The 17,514-nt window shown below is 40.6% G+C and overlaps 2 protein-coding genes across 7 annotated transcripts in view; one reads left to right on the top strand and one right to left on the bottom strand.

Annotated features, from left to right (window-relative positions):
* Positions 1-16,518, top strand: part of LOC115037956 (protein LEG1 homolog) — a 30,348-nt gene extending 13,830 nt beyond the window's left edge. For 2 of the 5 annotated variants that reach the window (XM_029496754.1, XM_029496752.1), the window contains 8 exons: positions 13,506-13,747; positions 13,929-14,015; positions 14,122-14,195; positions 14,336-14,440; positions 14,928-15,046; positions 15,600-15,741; positions 15,836-15,932; positions 16,044-16,518. In XM_029496754.1, coding sequence (XP_029352614.1) covers positions 13,531-13,747; positions 13,929-14,015; positions 14,122-14,195; positions 14,336-14,440; positions 14,928-15,046; positions 15,600-15,741; positions 15,836-15,932; positions 16,044-16,195 — 993 coding nt within the window. In that variant the 5' untranslated portion in view covers positions 13,506-13,530 and the 3' untranslated portion in view covers positions 16,196-16,518. Of the gene's footprint in view, positions 1-3,890; positions 4,483-12,734; positions 12,879-13,370; positions 13,748-13,928; positions 14,016-14,121; positions 14,196-14,335; positions 14,441-14,927; positions 15,047-15,599; positions 15,742-15,835; positions 15,933-16,043 lie in introns of those variants that run through there. The other 3 variants (XM_029496751.1, XM_029496753.1, XM_029496750.1) reach the window with 3 other exon arrangements.
* stx7l (syntaxin 7-like) lies at positions 5,253-11,019 on the bottom strand. 2 transcript variants are annotated; one of them, XM_029496756.1, is made up of 11 exons: positions 10,970-11,019; positions 9,787-9,880; positions 9,546-9,615; positions 9,217-9,307; positions 8,949-9,086; positions 8,441-8,443; positions 8,004-8,050; positions 7,814-7,904; positions 7,646-7,718; positions 7,288-7,370; positions 5,253-6,870 (listed from the first exon to the last, which is right to left on the bottom strand). In XM_029496756.1, exons 2-11 carry the CDS (start codon positions 9,869-9,871, stop codon positions 6,775-6,777), a joined length of 777 nt encoding a protein of 258 aa, XP_029352616.1. In that variant the 5' UTR covers positions 9,872-9,880; positions 10,970-11,019; the 3' UTR covers positions 5,253-6,774. The 2 variants fall into 2 exon arrangements, with proteins under 2 accessions (XP_029352616.1, XP_029352615.1); XM_029496755.1 differs by lacking the exon at positions 8,441-8,443.
* Positions 16,519-17,514: the final 996 nt, after the last annotated feature.

The following is a 17,514-nucleotide window of genomic DNA, read 5'->3' on the forward strand; positions in this document are numbered from 1 at the left end:
GAAGTTTCAGCCATAATGATAAGTAACACTAAAAATGCTACAATGATGTTTTAAACTGTCTTTCATTGAACGTGTACAATCATTTTGGCCTGTTCCATCACAATTGCTTATTAAGGCCAAAAAAGCCAAAATAGTCAAATAAGCTAGGACGACATGTCCCCAGCCCCATGGAAGGAAAACAGAGACAGAAAATGATACAAATTTGGTTCCATAATTGCCTAAAATTATGTAGTTTGGATGGAACTCCATCGAGCTAACTCTACTGGCATGTTTTTCCTTTTTCATCCAAATTCTCAAAGTGTAGCTGCAGTCCAACAAGAACTCTAACCCAGAGCCAAATCCCTCCAGTCTTACCATGACCCACAATTTATTGCCCACCATTATAGAAACTAAGACTCAAATACATACCACTGCACCAACTTAGAGTCTAATTCATATGACCCCATCAGGCTGAAGTTCCAGAGTTAAACCCTTACCACTGCATAACAATAACAAGAGCAGAAGGTTGGCTAGGCCTTGCTACCAGTGTGCACGCAGTTTGTGTCTGTTTTTGTGTGTGTGTGTGTGTGTGTGTGTGTGTGTGGTCTGACCAGTGCCCACATCCTTCCAGAGTAACAACATGGCCACCTAGGAGACACACATCCATTCCTCAATTACCTCCCTGCCTTCCAGCATCCCTTCATCCATTCCTCATTCTTCACTCCCAGCAACGTCGAGGTGGTTGGAGGTTATGACGTCTCATGCGCTGCACAAGGTCACTGCAGTTTGTCTTCCTGCATTTTTTCTCCTGGTTACATTCCTCTGTGCAAACATTCTCCAACATATAGGCAATGATTTGAGGTGAGCAAACCCGGATGGCATTTAACTTGTACACACAGAATGTAAAAAAAAAAAAAAAAAAAAAGATAAACAAGGAGATTTATGAAAGCCTTTTTACTTTCTTTGTAACAAATGAATGAATTAATCTACTGGCTGTTTGAGCTGTAAATCAGAGACATCTACAGGATACCTACAACCCAAAGCTTTAAGCTCAGAATGTCAAGCACATCGGCTTCAACTGTGGCTGGGACAATATTTGTTGCCACAGTGGTATTCTGTCATATGCACACGAGCATATACATACTAAAGGTCTGACTGAAAAAATTATTTCAGTATGTACTTGTAATTCAGAGATGCTGAAATTACACAGACCTGCGAGACATTTAGTAGCTTTAGAAATCACGGCACTCAATAGCACAAGTTACTTTTAAGTGGTCAGTAGCTGCCACTGAATTAGTCTCAACGCGGTGGATAAACTAATGGTGAGTCAACGGCAAAAGGACTTTCTGTGTGGTGACAGCAGCTTGCTATGACTGGAATCATGTTTGATGAGAGTGGTGTGAATCACCAGAGGCATAAAAAAGAAAAAGTCCAATAAAGCTGAGAGGAAGTGCAATTGGATGGTAGTTCCCTGGAGGTATGTCACTATGAGCAACACCTATTACATTAAATACATTAAGTAGTTTGAACTACTGATAAAACAAAATTTTGCAGAAAAATTTAAGCAGCTTTAAATGTATTTACTCATTCATGTTGGCATGCTTCAACATAAATGAGCATAATGTGTACTGTTTACTGACATTTTCTGGTTTCTAGTTTAAAAATGTTTGCAGTTGTTGACCATTAGCTCCTATGTGCAGAAAGCGCCATATTAAGTTTGGTACACGGTGAGTTAACAGCTCAGTACAGGTGAAGTGAGGTTTCTTCACTGGTGGAATTTTAACTTTGAAACAGCAGGTGAGTGCAGCGGTTTCCTCTCAGCGTGGAACATCCTGTCACATACCTGAGAGCTACTTCCTCTTCAGAAAAACATCAATATTTACCAGAATACACAGAAGCCTCTAAATCTAACACCCACCCACCCCCCCACCCTCTCTCTCTCTCTCTCTCTCTGGCTTGCATGTTTTTCAGTTGTAGTGCCAGTTGTCATCCCACCAGTGCCAGCTGTACCTCATCTTTATTTATGACCTTTTTTTAAAATAATTCTTTTCAGAGAGAGTACACCACTGAGAAACCTTTTTAACAGCAATCATGCTGCATTCCTCCTGCTGGCCCACAGCTGGACTCCAAAGTAAAGTTTACATTCCTGGGCTGCTGAGAGGAATGCTGCCCTCTGGAGCTCTGGATCAGGTTTAAGGATTACAAGTCAGGGACTTTGAATGGAAACTAGGATGCTCAGTCGCAACACAGTGTTCAATTACTCAGACTTCACTGATATGCCATGTGTGCACTGATTAGCTATTTCTTGTCATTCTATGTTGACACTTCATGAATTATTTTGAGTAAAGTCATCACACATGGTTCTTAAGAGGGTGCTAAATCCTCATAGTCATAAAGCCTGCTTTGAGTTGATTCTCTGTTCTGTTTGAAATCAGATTGAACCTTGACGCAGTTGTGATAGTCAAAGGCCAACATGAGCTTAATAACTGACTTAATAACATTCATGCAGGTATTACTTACAGTGCTGATAAAGCTCTATGCAGCATTGAAAAATGTCTGTCACTCTTCCAGACACATGTTGAATCAATATGACTTTCAGATAAATGTAGTTTCTATTAACATGATAGCCTGGAAACATCCCGTGGGCTTTAGTTAGCCCTTTAAATGGTATGGATGATTAAAAAAAAAGAAGATTAAATTATGATGAGCATAAGGCTTCTGCTAACACAAATTCAGCTGAAAAAATAGTGTAGACTTCAGAGCTATTTCCCAACCATCTGATGGGAATCATTACTGGCTGATCTGTACTCCAGAGCAGACAACGAGTCATTGTCTGATTCAAGGACACTGCTGCAGCCTCTGAAGGGCTTGAAACTGAGCAGCAACCACTTTAAAGAACAGTCTGGCCTTTGAGCTAATCTGATTAACATGGACCCGCAAAAAGAATCAGTCACTCAGATGTTCCTGACTGACTGTGATAAAGGTCTGAGAAAGTTTGCAAGAGCCTCTTCTTATTCTTTATTCCTGTAGGTGTTGACTTGTTTTTCCCTTAACGTCTTTAATTTACTTTGAACGTGTGCATCAGTATGAGTAGTGGGCATTGTAGTTTACTCCTCAAGACTGTGTAAAGTAACAACATAATGAATGACAATCAAAGTAATGCATAGATTGATGGTATATTGAGGATTTGATGGGTATGGTATGTAATACTGCACTGCCCCCTGTTGGATGGAATATTTAATTTCCTTTGATTGCATTGTTTTTGCCAAATTTATTCAGATCGTCATGGCTCAAACTCTAAAGGAGGTTTAAGTAGTGAAATTAGAGGTGACATTACGTGGGTTCTTTCACTATCTTTACACAAATTGGGTCAGTTCATTTGTTGGCACGAGCCACGTGTGGAAAAAGCTCTGGATTTAAATTTTAGGATAAAGTCTGTATGTTATTCTGAAAATCAAATACTTAGTGGCCGCAGCTCTCTTTAAAATTTGTATTTCATGCTGTTTGTACATAAAGGATTATTTGGCCATATTTAGTCTCTCTTCAACAGCCAGTTTTTGATTTTCTTTTATGAGGAGTTGTGTCTCCTTCCCTGCGTCTCTGTGGAAAAGATGCAAACATGAAGAATGAGACCTTCACTGTTTGCACTGTCTGTATTTAGAAGAGTCGCTTTCAGAATATTAATGGAGGGGAATACTAACTGCAACTTGTCATTTCCCCCGATCCACCTTCTCATAACACACGCAAGAACCTGACTTCAGTGACTTCATTGTTTACCCAGATGAGTTATTTTTCCAATTTATCACAGCAAGACCAAATATCCATGTACAGTCTCTGCTACGTTTAATGTCTGTCATTATTTCTGATTTTCCAGAGCAGTAGGCAAAAACAGCCTCTGTGCCCCAGACACATGATGCTTTCATAAAGAGGACTCTGCGGGATACCAACATCTGGGAGGTTAAGCCTTGATTCTCGTCTGCTAGAATCACATTTGTACCTGTGCTCAGCATTTTTCTTAAATACGGCAGTGAAATTAACGTCAAGGAAAATTAGATCAACTAAAAAACAACCTAACAACTCGTTACGTAAAACCAAACGCCTTAGCCTTCTCTGCAGTAGATTTGCATCCTGGTCAAACTTTCCTGGGCCTGCTTAGCTGACACATTTCCATCTCAGAAGGAAAGCCTTACTCAGCTCTTTTCAGCAACCCATCATTTGTACGTGCTTGTGTGTGTAACCAGCCCAAAATATTCCTTGGCCTACTAACGTCTAGTTCAACCCATTCTGTGCCCAAGTGATGTATTTACAACACTGTGTCCAAATCCTCCTCATTTCTAACTCTGCCAGGGAAACCTTCGCCTTCTGCGTCACAGCAGCCTGTTACTTCCACATCCCTGTCCAACTCCAATACTGTCTGCTCTGACATATACAAGCTAACTCCCTTCTGCTCCCTGATCTCATCCTCTCATTGCTGACTGAAACCTACTTCATTCAGGCTGAGAGGTAAGCAAAGAAATGACATAGGATGCGGGTTTTTTTTTTTTTTCTTTTTCTTCTAAACAAGACATCATCTCCTGAGGTGTGCCACACAGATTCGTAGTTGGTCCACTTTTATTTATTTTTTAAATTTCTATCAAAATGCTTTTGGTGAGTTAAATTTTGATTTTGACTTTTATTTAGATGGACATTTTTGGCCCGGCCTCAACAACAAATGACGCATTAACTCCAGTGCTTTTTTGCTTTTTCTGAGCACCAGTCTGAACAATGAGAAGTTAGACTGTCCTTGTGTTCAGAAAGTGATGACTTCATGCATTTTTCAAGAAACAGGAACAAAGTCTTGCTTTAAGAGTAAAACACGAGTATGACAGTTCTGGATACAATCATATTGAGCTAATGTTCAGCTCAGAGTTCAGCCAGAATACTGTCTGTCTGTGTCTATAAATGTCTGGCATGGTATTGAGATTTAAAATATGAAAAATAAAAAGTTCATATGCTCTGCATTAGAGCTCTCTCCCATGAACACTTTCACAGCAGGACTGAGATAGTGATAAAGCTATGAGTAGACAGATTCATATGAACAATTAAGAGCCCAATGGTATGTAATGTCATGTCTACTGAGTGTCAGCCAGGAACCTGCCATTGACTTTGGTAAACAACATATTGTACAAAAAGGAAGCTTCAACTGTAAGAATTATGGTAGTTTCAGCACAACTATGTAATATAATCCAAACTTCGAAAGGCAGGAAATTTTAAAAAGAAATAAGAATCTTTGGGTCTTTTTTTCTCTTTATTTAAGAATCATGTGATCATGTAAAAATCATAAAGTTCCAGTATTTGGTAAAAAGCAGTCTTACTTTAAGCTCTGTACATTCAGGAAGTTTTCAGCACATAGTAGCTAAATCTCGATACAAAAAACCTACATGATCATAATTTTACCCTTGGGTGAAACTGTGGTGTGAGCAGTAGTGTTCGCCTTGATTCCTGTTTTTGGTAGGTTTTGGTTTGTTTATGCATTATAATCAGTCTATCTGTCAAAGAAAGCAAATAAGTGTCAATACTTTCACTTGAGCAATTTTAAGGTCATGCAAATAAAAGACAAACCCCAGCGGTGTTTCTGTGTACTGAGGCGGATTAGACTTCTTGTGACTATAACTGGTCCCAATAAAATGGTTTTTAATAGGTATGTCCATCTAAAGATGTCTGTATGGTGTGCAGGGGCTTAAAAAAAAGCAGGCCAAGCAAAGTAGGTTAAAGCCAACTATAAATTGAAGCCCAAGCTATTACTCCACTCTTGCCTTAAGTGGCTGCATTACAGGCTTCTTTGTATGGAATCACCTGTGGAATATCAGTGATTTAATAAAAGCATCATCCCTCACATACAAGCAATCTTTCTGGCCTAAGCAGTTAAAAATTACTCATCTAGTCAAAGGAAACACACTACCTCCTGAAAGTCTTCCTCTTATTATTGGACAGGGGGATTGGCTGATGATTGGCTGATAGTGCATAGTGTATTTTAATATTCTTACCAGAAGATTTAGGATGAGTTTGTACAGCACTTAATTTTAGCATCAGAATATAACACCATGAATTTGTATTTAATTTAATTCACAACTACTTAAAGGACAGTAAATAATGATTAAAAAAGGTTGTTTTGTCACTTGTTAGAATGAGCTGAATGACGTTTGGCTATATTTCACAACAGCTATAAGGCAGATATTTGCAATAAATGTACAAAGTGCACTTCATAGTTTAACTGTGGTGAGACTTTTAGCATGTTCAGCATGTCTTTGTGTATGTAACCAGATAGAAGAATGCAGCTGGAGAAATATCTCTTGCACCTTCCTACTGACAGCTGCAGCTTCATTTGGCATTTGTTCATACTGCATATTATCCAAAATTCAGCTAATTTCACACACATTGTCAGGACAGTAGTGGAAGTTTCTTGCACACAAAAGTACTGAGCCATTGTTTGGTCCTTCAACTCAAAAATAGGTGAAAATGAAAATCTACTTTCTGTCGAAGTAAATCCTGGCTAAATCTGACACAAATAATTCAATTAAAGCTGATTAAAATAATAAAGCTATCGGTGCTACTTTTGTTCATTGTAAGGGAGCAAGCAGTCAACACACACTAAAATAACTTTTAAAATAAAATCAAAACAAAAAATAAAAGGGCAGATAGACACTCAATAACTCCCCTCATGATAAGAGGCGAGAAAAGAAGTAGATTTAAGAGAGAAGGATGATACGTCATCCTTTGTCCAGGCTGAAGACTGAAGCAGATAAGAGGAATACCTTATTTGCCAACAGCCCCCCAGATGATAAGTCCTACTATAACAGCAACTACAGCCAGCACTATTATCAGGATGCAGATCTTCTTCCGAGAGCTCCTCTGGAAGGGAGAAAAAGCCCAAAAGCGGTTGTTACAGCAATAAATGGATAAATAGATATGATCTGAATCTTACTGGACAGAGGTAATGTTCCCTTGGACTAAATTATGTTTTCAAGTTCACTTTTTCTTTTATTTCCACCCTTATGTCTCTTTCTCCAAGGCTTCTTTGAAGTTTTTAAGTGCCTAATAACTTGGTTACACAAGGGAGTCCATGTGCAGAATCACATATCCACACATGCTCTAACCTGAGAAATGCCTTAAGAACCCATTCTTGCTTGGATTTCTTCCTCTTTGAGTCACAAACTGAGTTACCATTAACACATTTAAATGTCTTGTCTCCTCCCTTTCGTCTTGTTTACTCCCTTCTTTCTATATATCTACATGACTGTACTAATTTTCCTCTCTGCCCTGTTTTACCTGGTAGTCTGCAGCACGGGAAAGCTGTGTGGTGGCGTTCTGGACATTTACTTCGGCATTCTCCACATTGGCTTCTATACTGTCTGCAGAGCACACATGAACAGACAGTTTTATATGCAGCACTCAATGGAGAGCACCCATTTTGATAAACCTCTTTTTAAAGAAAACACTTCCTCTCATTACATATGGATTTATCCAACACAGAGTAAACTGCTTGAAGTGATGCCAGTCCCTGTAGCAATACAGAGGATCTGTGTAGATAAGCATATCTAGGTTCTTACCATCTGTAGGTAGATATTTGACTGTAAACAGATAAAGACACAGAGAGGTAAAGTGCTAAACTGTGACAGTTGCTCACCTATCATGTCTCCCTGCTCATGCACCATCATCCCCAGATCCTTGAAGATGTCATTGATATCTGTGATGTCAGACTGAATCAAGGAAAAAAGGCTCATGTGAAAAGGGGAGCTTGAGGTGTCACTTATTTTTGAAGAGCTATTATAGGCATTTGTCCATTAATGCGTACCTCCAACTGCCTGATGGCTGACTCTCTCTCCTGGATCAGCCTCAGGTCATCTTCAGTAATGGCCTCGGTCTGAGCCTGTGACTGGGAGTCACTGCAGAAACAAACGTGATGCAGCGAGAGTAGTTAAAGCATGAATTACTACAAAAAAGAGACAACAAAGGACAATAATATCCTGAAACATTAAACTGACCTCGGGAATTGAGGCACATTTCCAAAGCTGTCATCAGGCTGCCCTCCCTGTTAAAGGAAAGTAAGTAAAAATGTCTACTTAATATTTGAAGTATGAGGAAATTTCTTTCGAAGCTTATGGGTGAAGCAATGACTCAGTAGGTATAGGATACTTTCAAGATGTTAGCAGTGGCTGAACAGTTTGGTGTCAAAATTGTATGCACAGTGATCCAGAAATGACTTTAGCAGTAAGAAACTATTCCTGCTTATCAGTGTGAACGCAGCACATACAGACACTTTTCTGTGTACTGAGGTAACAGGCAAGATGCCAAACAAACAGACTCCCCCAAGGGAATACTGTAGGTGTTGAAAGCCGTCACGCTTAAAAGCCACAAGAGAACCTCTAGTGAAACTTTACTTCAGTTGAAATACATATAAATACACTATGGAAGTTATTACTGCCTAGTGTCATCTAGAAAATAACAATTGGGACACACAAAAACTAACAGAGTCAATCCCAGAAAGGCAACACAAATGTAGAGATACATAGTACATTTATAGTAATGATGACAATGACAAAACTTAACAAAAAAAAAAATGGTACATTTTGATCAGTACACTAGTCTAGAAAATAATACTAACATACTTTTGTTGAAGCTTCTTTTTGTTTATTTGCTGGCACACAAACAGATTCTGATATTGACTCATGTAACAACAACTTTAACACTGCTCCAAGTTCAGTTCACACAGGCCAGAATATACTGGTCCTTCATTTCTTAGTTCTTTTTAATGAGTTGCTCTGATCTGTTCATTTCAGCAAAACCTCCTCATATACATTCATGCCCTTCCCCAAATCATTTCCCAAACTAAATCCATTTCAGTGTACTACTACTAAAAATTATTGGCCAAATTTAATCACAGTCTATTGCACAGGCCATTGGGGCTTTGCTGGCAGCAGATTACTCACCGACACCCTAGAGCTAGCTCTGACTCTGGCCACAAACTCTCTCTCTTTGTCGGCTGCCTGCCGCTGGATCTTTTGGAAACTGTTTAGGGCGGCCGAGAAGTCATTCAACAGACGTTCCTTCTGTATCTTTCTTTGCCGCTAGGAGACAGAAAAAAACATTACCAGAGAAGCCACGGAGTTAAAAGGTCATGTCTGTTTCATTTATTCAGTCTAGTGAGAAATGTAGAAAAAAAATCAAGGCAGAAGAAGTTACTGATAATTTCAATACCTGATCAGGGCCAACAGGAAGTGCACTGAATGCTTTGATCTGGCGGTCAGTCTCCTTGGCCAGCAAGTTGCCTTGCTGCTGTTTCTGTTGCCTGGAGACCAGAGAAAAATTACGTCTGGATCATTCTTTTCATTCTGTTTACACACTGACAGACTTCATTTTAAGTCAGAGTTTAATGGAGAGTAGGAGTGGAGGTCAGTGAATATCAGCATCAGTGTAATGGTGTTTTAATGATTAATCAGTTGACTGCTTGCTTGAACAGTCCCAGTTTTTGCACCTGTATTTTTCACCGTTCACCATGACAGCTCAACCCTGTCTGTGTCACTTACAGTGTGTGTCGCAGCTGGTTGCTGTCCTGCTCTGTTCCCAGCAGATTCACTGCCCTCTGCAGCTCAGATGCTGGTGAGAAAAAAGGAGAGCAGACATTTGTTTATCTGTGCTGAAGTATCTCCACAACTCCACCGTCATTCACACATTGACGTTGGTAACGTGGAGGCAATCTGACTGATGCAGCTGATATGAGCATCACCCTGTGTGTGTGTGTGTGTGTGTGTGTGTACACAGCATTACTCAGCAGGGTGAGCTTCTGGATGTTGGTGCTGATGCTGTGAACTAAAGCACTGGGCTCCTCTTGAATCCCAGCCTGGTAAGCCATGATGAAGCACTGTGAAGACACAGAAGAGCACAGTCTCTCTCTTCATTATTCATGGGTCACACTGAGATGTTGTTACTATAGTTACTGCAGTTATTTCAGTGAGTTGATGAGTCACATACAAAAACCCCTTTGGGCACTGAGGATAAATCCATTTAGCACGTAAATTCGCATAGTTCCAATAGATTTTCACAAATCTGCTTTTCCAACAGCATTTTAGTGGTTATGCCTCCACAATGGTTTTAATTGTGGCGATAAAGCTACACATTAAAATAGGTTGTGCTGATACAGTTATGCGGCGTTTAACAGTCCAACCACTAATGTCAGACTCAGCTTTTCACCCCACAGGTCTGATTTCATTCTCGAACCCCAGCAAGCCGACACACTGCTGTAACAAAAAACAAACAAAAAAGCCTTGGCATTTTCTGCCATGTCTATCAAGCAATGGCGGTCAATAAATAAATTTTTTGAAGTAATAAAATACACTGAGGTGAAGGTGTCCGCAGACTTTTGTCCATATGCTGCACAGCAGTTGCCCTTGCAGTGAAACGTAAACAATGAAATGTCAACCAGAGGCCAAGTGAGACAAAGCTGGACGTGAGTGATTTTGTGAAGGTGTGTTGGGCCAGTGTTTACAATGAGCCAGCCATGCAGACTTCCTGTGCTCCTGACTGAAGGCAGAGGTTAGACAGATCAGTATGCAAAGAGCCATCTGCTGTGGGGAAACAACGACACACTTAATCAGGTTTTCCGCCCTGATTGGACTTTCTGCGGCTCCCTGCCTGTCCATTTACTTCGTCGGGGAAATGCATAAATGAATCATTAGTTGATATAATAGCAGGACAGTCACTTCTGTTGTTACACCAGGTGTTATAGCCGCTTTCTGTCCACTTTCACACAACCAAAACGCCCAGCAGCCGTGAACGCAGCATAATTTCACGGTTTTCTCTCCGCCTCGCTTTGGCAACAAACTCTTTGAATTTCCTCCCGCTGGCCGTAAAAACTTGACACCGTCAGCTCGGGTTTAACTTTGCAGACCGTTACCCGCGCTGTCTTCCCCTAAATGTTCGTGTTTGCGTAAAAGTTCGTGTGTGTTTTTACCTCTTCTCTGGAGCGTCGCAGCGGCGCCTTGCTTCCTGATTCTGTGCCACGCCCCCCGTCACATGACGTGAGGAGCGGCGAGGGGCCAGGTCAGCGCGTCATGGGAGGAATCACATGGAGCATCAAAAGTGAAGAGAAAAAACAAAGAGCGTGTTCAGAGGACTCATTAGGTCCGATCCGGCATTTAAAGGATCATGTGTGAAATCATCAGGGTTAAAAATTACAGCTAAGATCCTCAAAACATCTCTTTTGTTGGTGTGCAAAAGTGTAGTAACTTTACAACATTAGACTGTCTTAAAATATTGGATTGTGTTTAAAAGCAACTTTTACTGCTATTTTTGCACAAATTGAAATCGTATTTTCACATAGTTTATTTTATATGATCGCCTATCAATGGCTATTCCCTCTGTGCACACGTCTGAAGTGTTCATAGAGGATGAAATTTCATGAATTACATGAATTACATCAATCATGTGCCATGGCCCTCACATGGGCCAGATCTGAATCCAAATGGCCCCAGTTTCTCTAAAGTCCTCCATACAGCCTCAGGTCCATGTAACCATTGTCATTATCGTGCGTACAGTACATGTGCTGTCGAGTAAGTTCAGCAGCTTGCACATCAAGGTTCACTTTGGTTGGCCACACAAAAATAAAGTCCAGTTCTCATAACACCAATCCCAAACTGTGCAATTGGTGTGAGATTTAAGTTCAACATGTGCAAAATCAAGTATCTATCTAAATTTGTCTGCAAAAAAAGTATCATAACAAAGAGAACATCAACATATCATGCAATCAAGCTTAATTCTTGGAAGTCATTTGACCTTTTCCCTTGTGACAACTACATGTGAGCCAGATCACATGGGAATCGCGTTTTGCCTTCCCTCACCTTGGCTTTGGGTACAAAATGAGTTTTATAATCTATATTATCAGTTGAACTTTTGGGGTCTTGAACTCTGGTGACTTTTTTGAGAGTGTTGGGATGGGGGATTTCTGTTTGGCAGCATAGTGTTCTGCAGATATGACTTCACCTCTGTTTAGCAATAAGATATACACAAGCTGCCCTGTATGGTCTGAACAGGTTATCAGTTTGCAGAGAGGCGAGGTTCAAAGTGCATTCAGGACAGTTCAAGTAACCTTAAATCCATCAGTTCTACTTAATATTATGTGCATGTTGAGAGGAGGGAAAAATTAAAGGGAAAGCCTTAAAATCCATAAAATCAGGGAATATCATTGGAGGATTGGTGTTTGTCCTTCCAGCAGAGGTCAGACATTTGCAGAATCGATACCATGGCACCTTGGGCACTTTATGCTGATTGGTCCATTTAATTCCTCTGTGCTTACTTATCTCAAGACATAAAATAAGCCAATCAGAATTATAATTGCATCTTGATTGTATTAAAGGGAGAATTATGAATAGTGCAAGAGCCTCATATTTTTCAGCCTGCACATGCTCCTCCTTAGAAAATATAGTCCTGGTGATTCACACACTTACCTTGCCCTTAAATACATAGATTTCCTTCAACCCAACTGTTTCGTTGACCCTAAGGGGCTGGACAGCAAACACCCTCTTCCACTTAAGAAGAAACAAAAGTACAACATATGTGTGTGGTCCTTCTGACTGTACAAGCCTCTTTGCAAGTAATCCACTTCATCCCACATTTGGACTCAATGTCAAACAAAAAAAACAAAAAAACAAACAAAACAAAACTGGATGTTGTGTCACCGTTTTTACACTTAAGATGACTCTGTCCTTCCATAAAACCTATGTCTGCGTTTCAGTTCAACAGGGCTGTTATAATTCTTTGGTCTTGGGTCTTTCCTTAATTTCTTCATTAGCTTGCCAGCAAAATGTGAGACATTGCTGGTTACTTTTACTGTCCTGGCTGCAACCTACATCACAGGCCTTTAGGTGGGTTTATTGAAAGTTTCAGTATCTCTTGCTTCTGAAAGCTTGTTTCTCACGTCTTTCTCCTTGTGATGAATCTTTTGCAATTGTTACTTATTATGTAATTGTTAATGTTAGGCAAATCGTTGCCAGTACACGTGTAACCTTCATAATTCTTGTTCATAATTTTGTATACACTGTTTTTTTCTTGTTTTTGTTAGTATGTTTATTACATTTGTATTCATTATATCAGATCTGGTATTAGTAGACCTTTCTAATTTGCTTATTGGATGGGTTATGGATATGATAGACAGAGAATAAAGACAAACTGTATTTCTATCATATCCATAACCCAAAGAGTCAAAAAGTCTAACAAGAAAAAAAAAGAAAGAAAATAAAATATTGAACTCTGTGCACACATACCCTTATCTGTCAGTCAATTTGGCCTTCTGAGCAGCAGGTCACGTGGCATCAAGTGAGTGTGTGTGTTGGCTTTGTCTGTGAGGGTCAGACCATCTCAGTATATATACATTGTCTCTCTCTGTGACATCTCAGTCCAGAGTGTGTGCTCTTGATTCCACCCCTGTCTGCCGTCATGCTGCGTCTCACGGCCCTCAGCATCGTCCTTGCGCTTGCTGTGTCTCTCACCAGCGCTGCCGTTATCCTGGAAAATGGCATGCCCATCCTGTGGGCACAGACAGCCAGCCAAGTGACAGAGTTACCCATTCAGAATGGCATTGTGACTCCTGATCCCTGGCACTTCCTTAACCGGATGAGTCTTTACCGGCTGATGATCGCTGCTACAGACCCATTCATGGGATCCATGGGACCAACCGCAACAGAAAATCCTATGTGGGGACTGCCTCTGCAGCTTGGATGGATGCTTACTTCAGGTAAGCTCAAAATCTTTTCCTCATAAATACTACTTGGTTAATTAGAATCAAATTTCTCTTCCTTTAAAAAGTATTGTGATGTCTATAGGGAGTTAGACAGCCCCCAAACTGAGGGAACATATAAGAACAGTTACCCAGCTATACAATTGATGGTGCAACTGAAAAAGTTTTCTTTCTTTAGGGCGCCTTGCTGACCCAACTGGTACTACAACCTGTGGCCATCAAACAGGAGACACTATGTGTATCTCTCCAGAGAGTTGGTGGGGCTGTAAGTGTGACAAACACACACACACACACACACACACACACACACAAGTCGGGGACTTTAAAAAAAACAAAAAAACAAAACTAAACACTGAACTATTTCTCCCCAGGTGTGAACTATTTTGCCTCTGCAATCCCTTTCTTGTCTGCTGCCCAGCAGGGCTTCATGGGAGACCAAGTTCAGGTACTTGTGTTTCTGGACGCCTCAAACTGAAAGTGTTTGTGTTAAATAGCTTTGGCTGCCGTTCTCCTATGCAAATATGAGCAGTTAGTGTTTTAGTAATTGTGAGAATGATTGCGATAACTGTGACTGTATCATATCAGGTCCAGATGCAAGTGCCTGCAGGAGTAGAGGGTTATTGCACCACTTATGCCAGTTGTGCTGCTCAGTACCCTGATGTCATTTCCAAATGGGATGCCTTTTTCCAGGTATGTGAAATACACACATACACCAATAAATTGGCATACACTGGTTTGTAAATAGCAGGGTTCAATAGTGCAGCACTGTTTCATGAAAACAAAATCAACAGGGCGTAATGGGACACTCCTGAAGCCGTGAAAACAGTTGGCTGATGTTGTTTAATTCTACCCTGCAAAGCCAAACCCAGTGGCTACAATTTTTACTTACAGGCGATTTAAGACCACACACCAGTGGCAGGCAGGGTAGCACGGCTAATAGCCAAGCTTCACAGAGTAGCAGTATAAGCTGTTTCTGCCTGGCTCCAATTTGATTTCAGAAGTTTGGACATTATGTGGTTGCATCATATTGAAGTGACATAAATGCATTGACCAGTAGTGCATCCATGCTTCAAAAGCTGTTTCCACAACTTTAATTTCTGTGGAGTTCCAGCCCTCTGCCATGTGTGGCAATATGCTACAAACTGGGTTACCTTTTTTTAATCATCTGTGTTTAAAGGCCCTCAAGGCTGCAGCTGACTCTCCCCTGCCGGACAATGAGAAGAAAGACTCTCTTCTTGGTCTCTACTGGGTCGCCCAAATGGCCTCAACCTATGCCTCTGCTGCATGCAATGCCAGGTGAGCTATCCCCACCTGGACATAGTTCAGTCTGTCTCCTTTTATTCTGCCTCTATACACTCATAAAGTCGAAGCAAGTTTTTTGGCAAAGTCAAGGTGTCTTCATCTCTATTCAAACGACCCTTGACATTTTTGTGTTGTGACATAAAGACTAGAAACAGGGAGCAGCCTGGAGTTACCTAAAAGCAGCATCCAAGAACATCTAAAGTTCACCAATGAGCATTTTATATCTTCTTAGTTCAAAATGTATGAAATGCAAAAATGAGAGGGTGTGTTTTTACACTTAGGCTGTGTCTGAATTGCTTTTTGTCCCAGTTTAGTCTCCATAGTCTCTGCTGGTTGCATGGCAACCTTGCATCAACAACAACAGAAAGGCCAGGCAAGCTGTTCCCCTGACACCAGTCTGAGCTAAGCTAAATGTATCCTGGCTGAAGCTTCATATCCACAGCCAAACATGAAAATGTTGTGACTGTGGTAAAGTTGTCAGAAAAAAAAAAAAGCAAACAAGTTCAATTTCCTTTTCCTTTGACATGTTGCTCTTCCTCTCGCTTAGGCAAAGCTACTATTCCTCTGCAGAGGTGTCATTTGCCAACAGCTGGCTGAACTCAGCAGAGTACATAGCGGCAGCACATTTCCAGTCCAATTTCGAGAAATCTGTGGCTTTCATAACCCCACTGCCGGGACGAATTTTACAGGTACACACGTAAATCTCATCTGTCGATTCATTCACAGCATTTTTAGTGTCTCTGTTTCTAATTTCCGCCCTTCCTGTCCTGTTAATGTGTCCAGGAGGGTGACAGTGCACCTAACATAGCTGATATGACTCAGGAGGAGAACCACACGCTGTACATTTTCTCCTGGATGAAGAATATCAACAGCCTGCTTGGTAGGGCGAACACACACACACTCACACACTCATGCATAAATATTAATACCATTGTGCTCTTACTTGAATTAGTGAACTTTTAGGGATGATCGTGATCTTGTCATCTCTCAGGTGGGACACTGGTGCGCATGTGGAGAAGTGCCATGTGTTCAGTGACCACAAGGGAGAAAGGCAGAGAGATGTTGGAGCAGCTCCTGTTGAATCCCAGCTACGCCACAAGCTCTTTCCTGTCCATTGTCACTGGAATGACTACCAGCTGCTGAGACGGAGCCAAACACACTTGCAAACAAAACAGGATGAGATATTAACTCCAGTTAGATGCTATTAGCATTTTCATCTGTAGGTTAAACAAAAATGTATCTTGCTTGACATGTTTTTATAGTACATAATACAGGATTGGGATAGTAACACTCTGAGACAAGACACCTGGAATACAAAGAAATATGATTAATTTCCATCGTACTGGATGGAATTTATGCCAGTATTCTGAATGTGTAGACAAGGTGACAGATTATAGTGGAAAGCAGGTAATCCTCTTTATTTGCCTAATTTCATGTCATGCTCTTGTGAATATCCGTACCAGTAAACTGTCAACAATCTCCCTCTTCTACTGTTATTACTCTATTTTTAAGGTTCTTGTCATAGTAGTCAGTGATCGATAAGAGAGCCAGGTGGATGTGCAACATGAAAGCTGAAATTTGAATGTGGTTAGCAAAGTTTAAATGTTACTGTAGTGGGCAAGGATCGGGGAAATGATAAAGTCTGAGACTGTGGAACAGCTTCGGTTCTACAACATGGAGTTAGTTTCCATGCAAAAATACTCTGTTATGACTGCACATTTTATACAGAAAATGGAAAACTGGGACATGAAGCCCAGCCACACTCCTTGATTCCTCATTGAGAAATTATGGATCAGACATTGTGCCCCACCCACCAAAACGTTTTGTGCCAGACTGACTGATGAAAGAGCAGTACCCACGCAGATAGAGTCAGAGGAAATAATGAAAAGATTTAGTCATGCGTTTGAGCCTCAGTCAGACCCAGAAGATTACATTATGAAATCCTGCCCCCCCTCCACAAACTGTCAGTCATGATCCAGATTATTAGCTCACATTCTGATTTATTGGTTTGATTGAGATACAGATGGATACTTTAATGGAGCGTTTCATACTTTATTATCTTGACTTTTCCTTGAGGAAAGGATGTAAATCCTTCTCCCACATATCTGGAAGATGCATTTAAAGGTCAGATTGGTGCTGTCAAGTCTAGTTCATCCAGCTCTATGCTCAGTCCAATGATGCTTCCTAGTGGTGGCATGATGTAAGTACAAGCTTATCATGTCATTTTTTTTATTTTCTAATTTTTATTTATACTTATTATTTATACTATAGCTTCAGTGTTGCGACTGAACCCTCTCTGAGCAGCAATAACATGTCCAGACAAATAATTTGTCAGTCATTCATCAACACACATTTGAGCTGTGTGTCATCATTGCAGGGGCAAAATCCATTGGTGGAATTTAATCAGCTCTTACACAATGGGACCATTCTCCAAATCTCAGTCTGAGAAAGAAGCCCCATGT

Source organism: Echeneis naucrates, chromosome 24 (assembly GCF_900963305.1).
Source record: "Echeneis naucrates chromosome 24, fEcheNa1.1, whole genome shotgun sequence".
NCBI classification, from domain to species: Eukaryota; Metazoa; Chordata; class Actinopteri; order Carangiformes; family Echeneidae; genus Echeneis; species Echeneis naucrates.

Excerpts from the sequence above, each read along its gene's own strand:
- stx7l (XM_029496756.1), bottom strand. The coding sequence starts at position 9,871 with ATGGCTTACCAGGCTGGGATTCAAGAGGAGCCCAGTGCTTTAGTTCAC. Across the intron at positions 7,905-8,003 it reads AATGTGCCTCAATTCCCGAG|TGACTCCCAGTCACAGGCTC; the intron begins GTCAGTTTAATG and ends TTGTTTCTGCAG. Across the intron at positions 7,719-7,813 it reads CAGCCATCAGGCAGTTGGAG|TCTGACATCACAGATATCAA; the intron begins GTACGCATTAAT and ends TCCTTGATTCAG.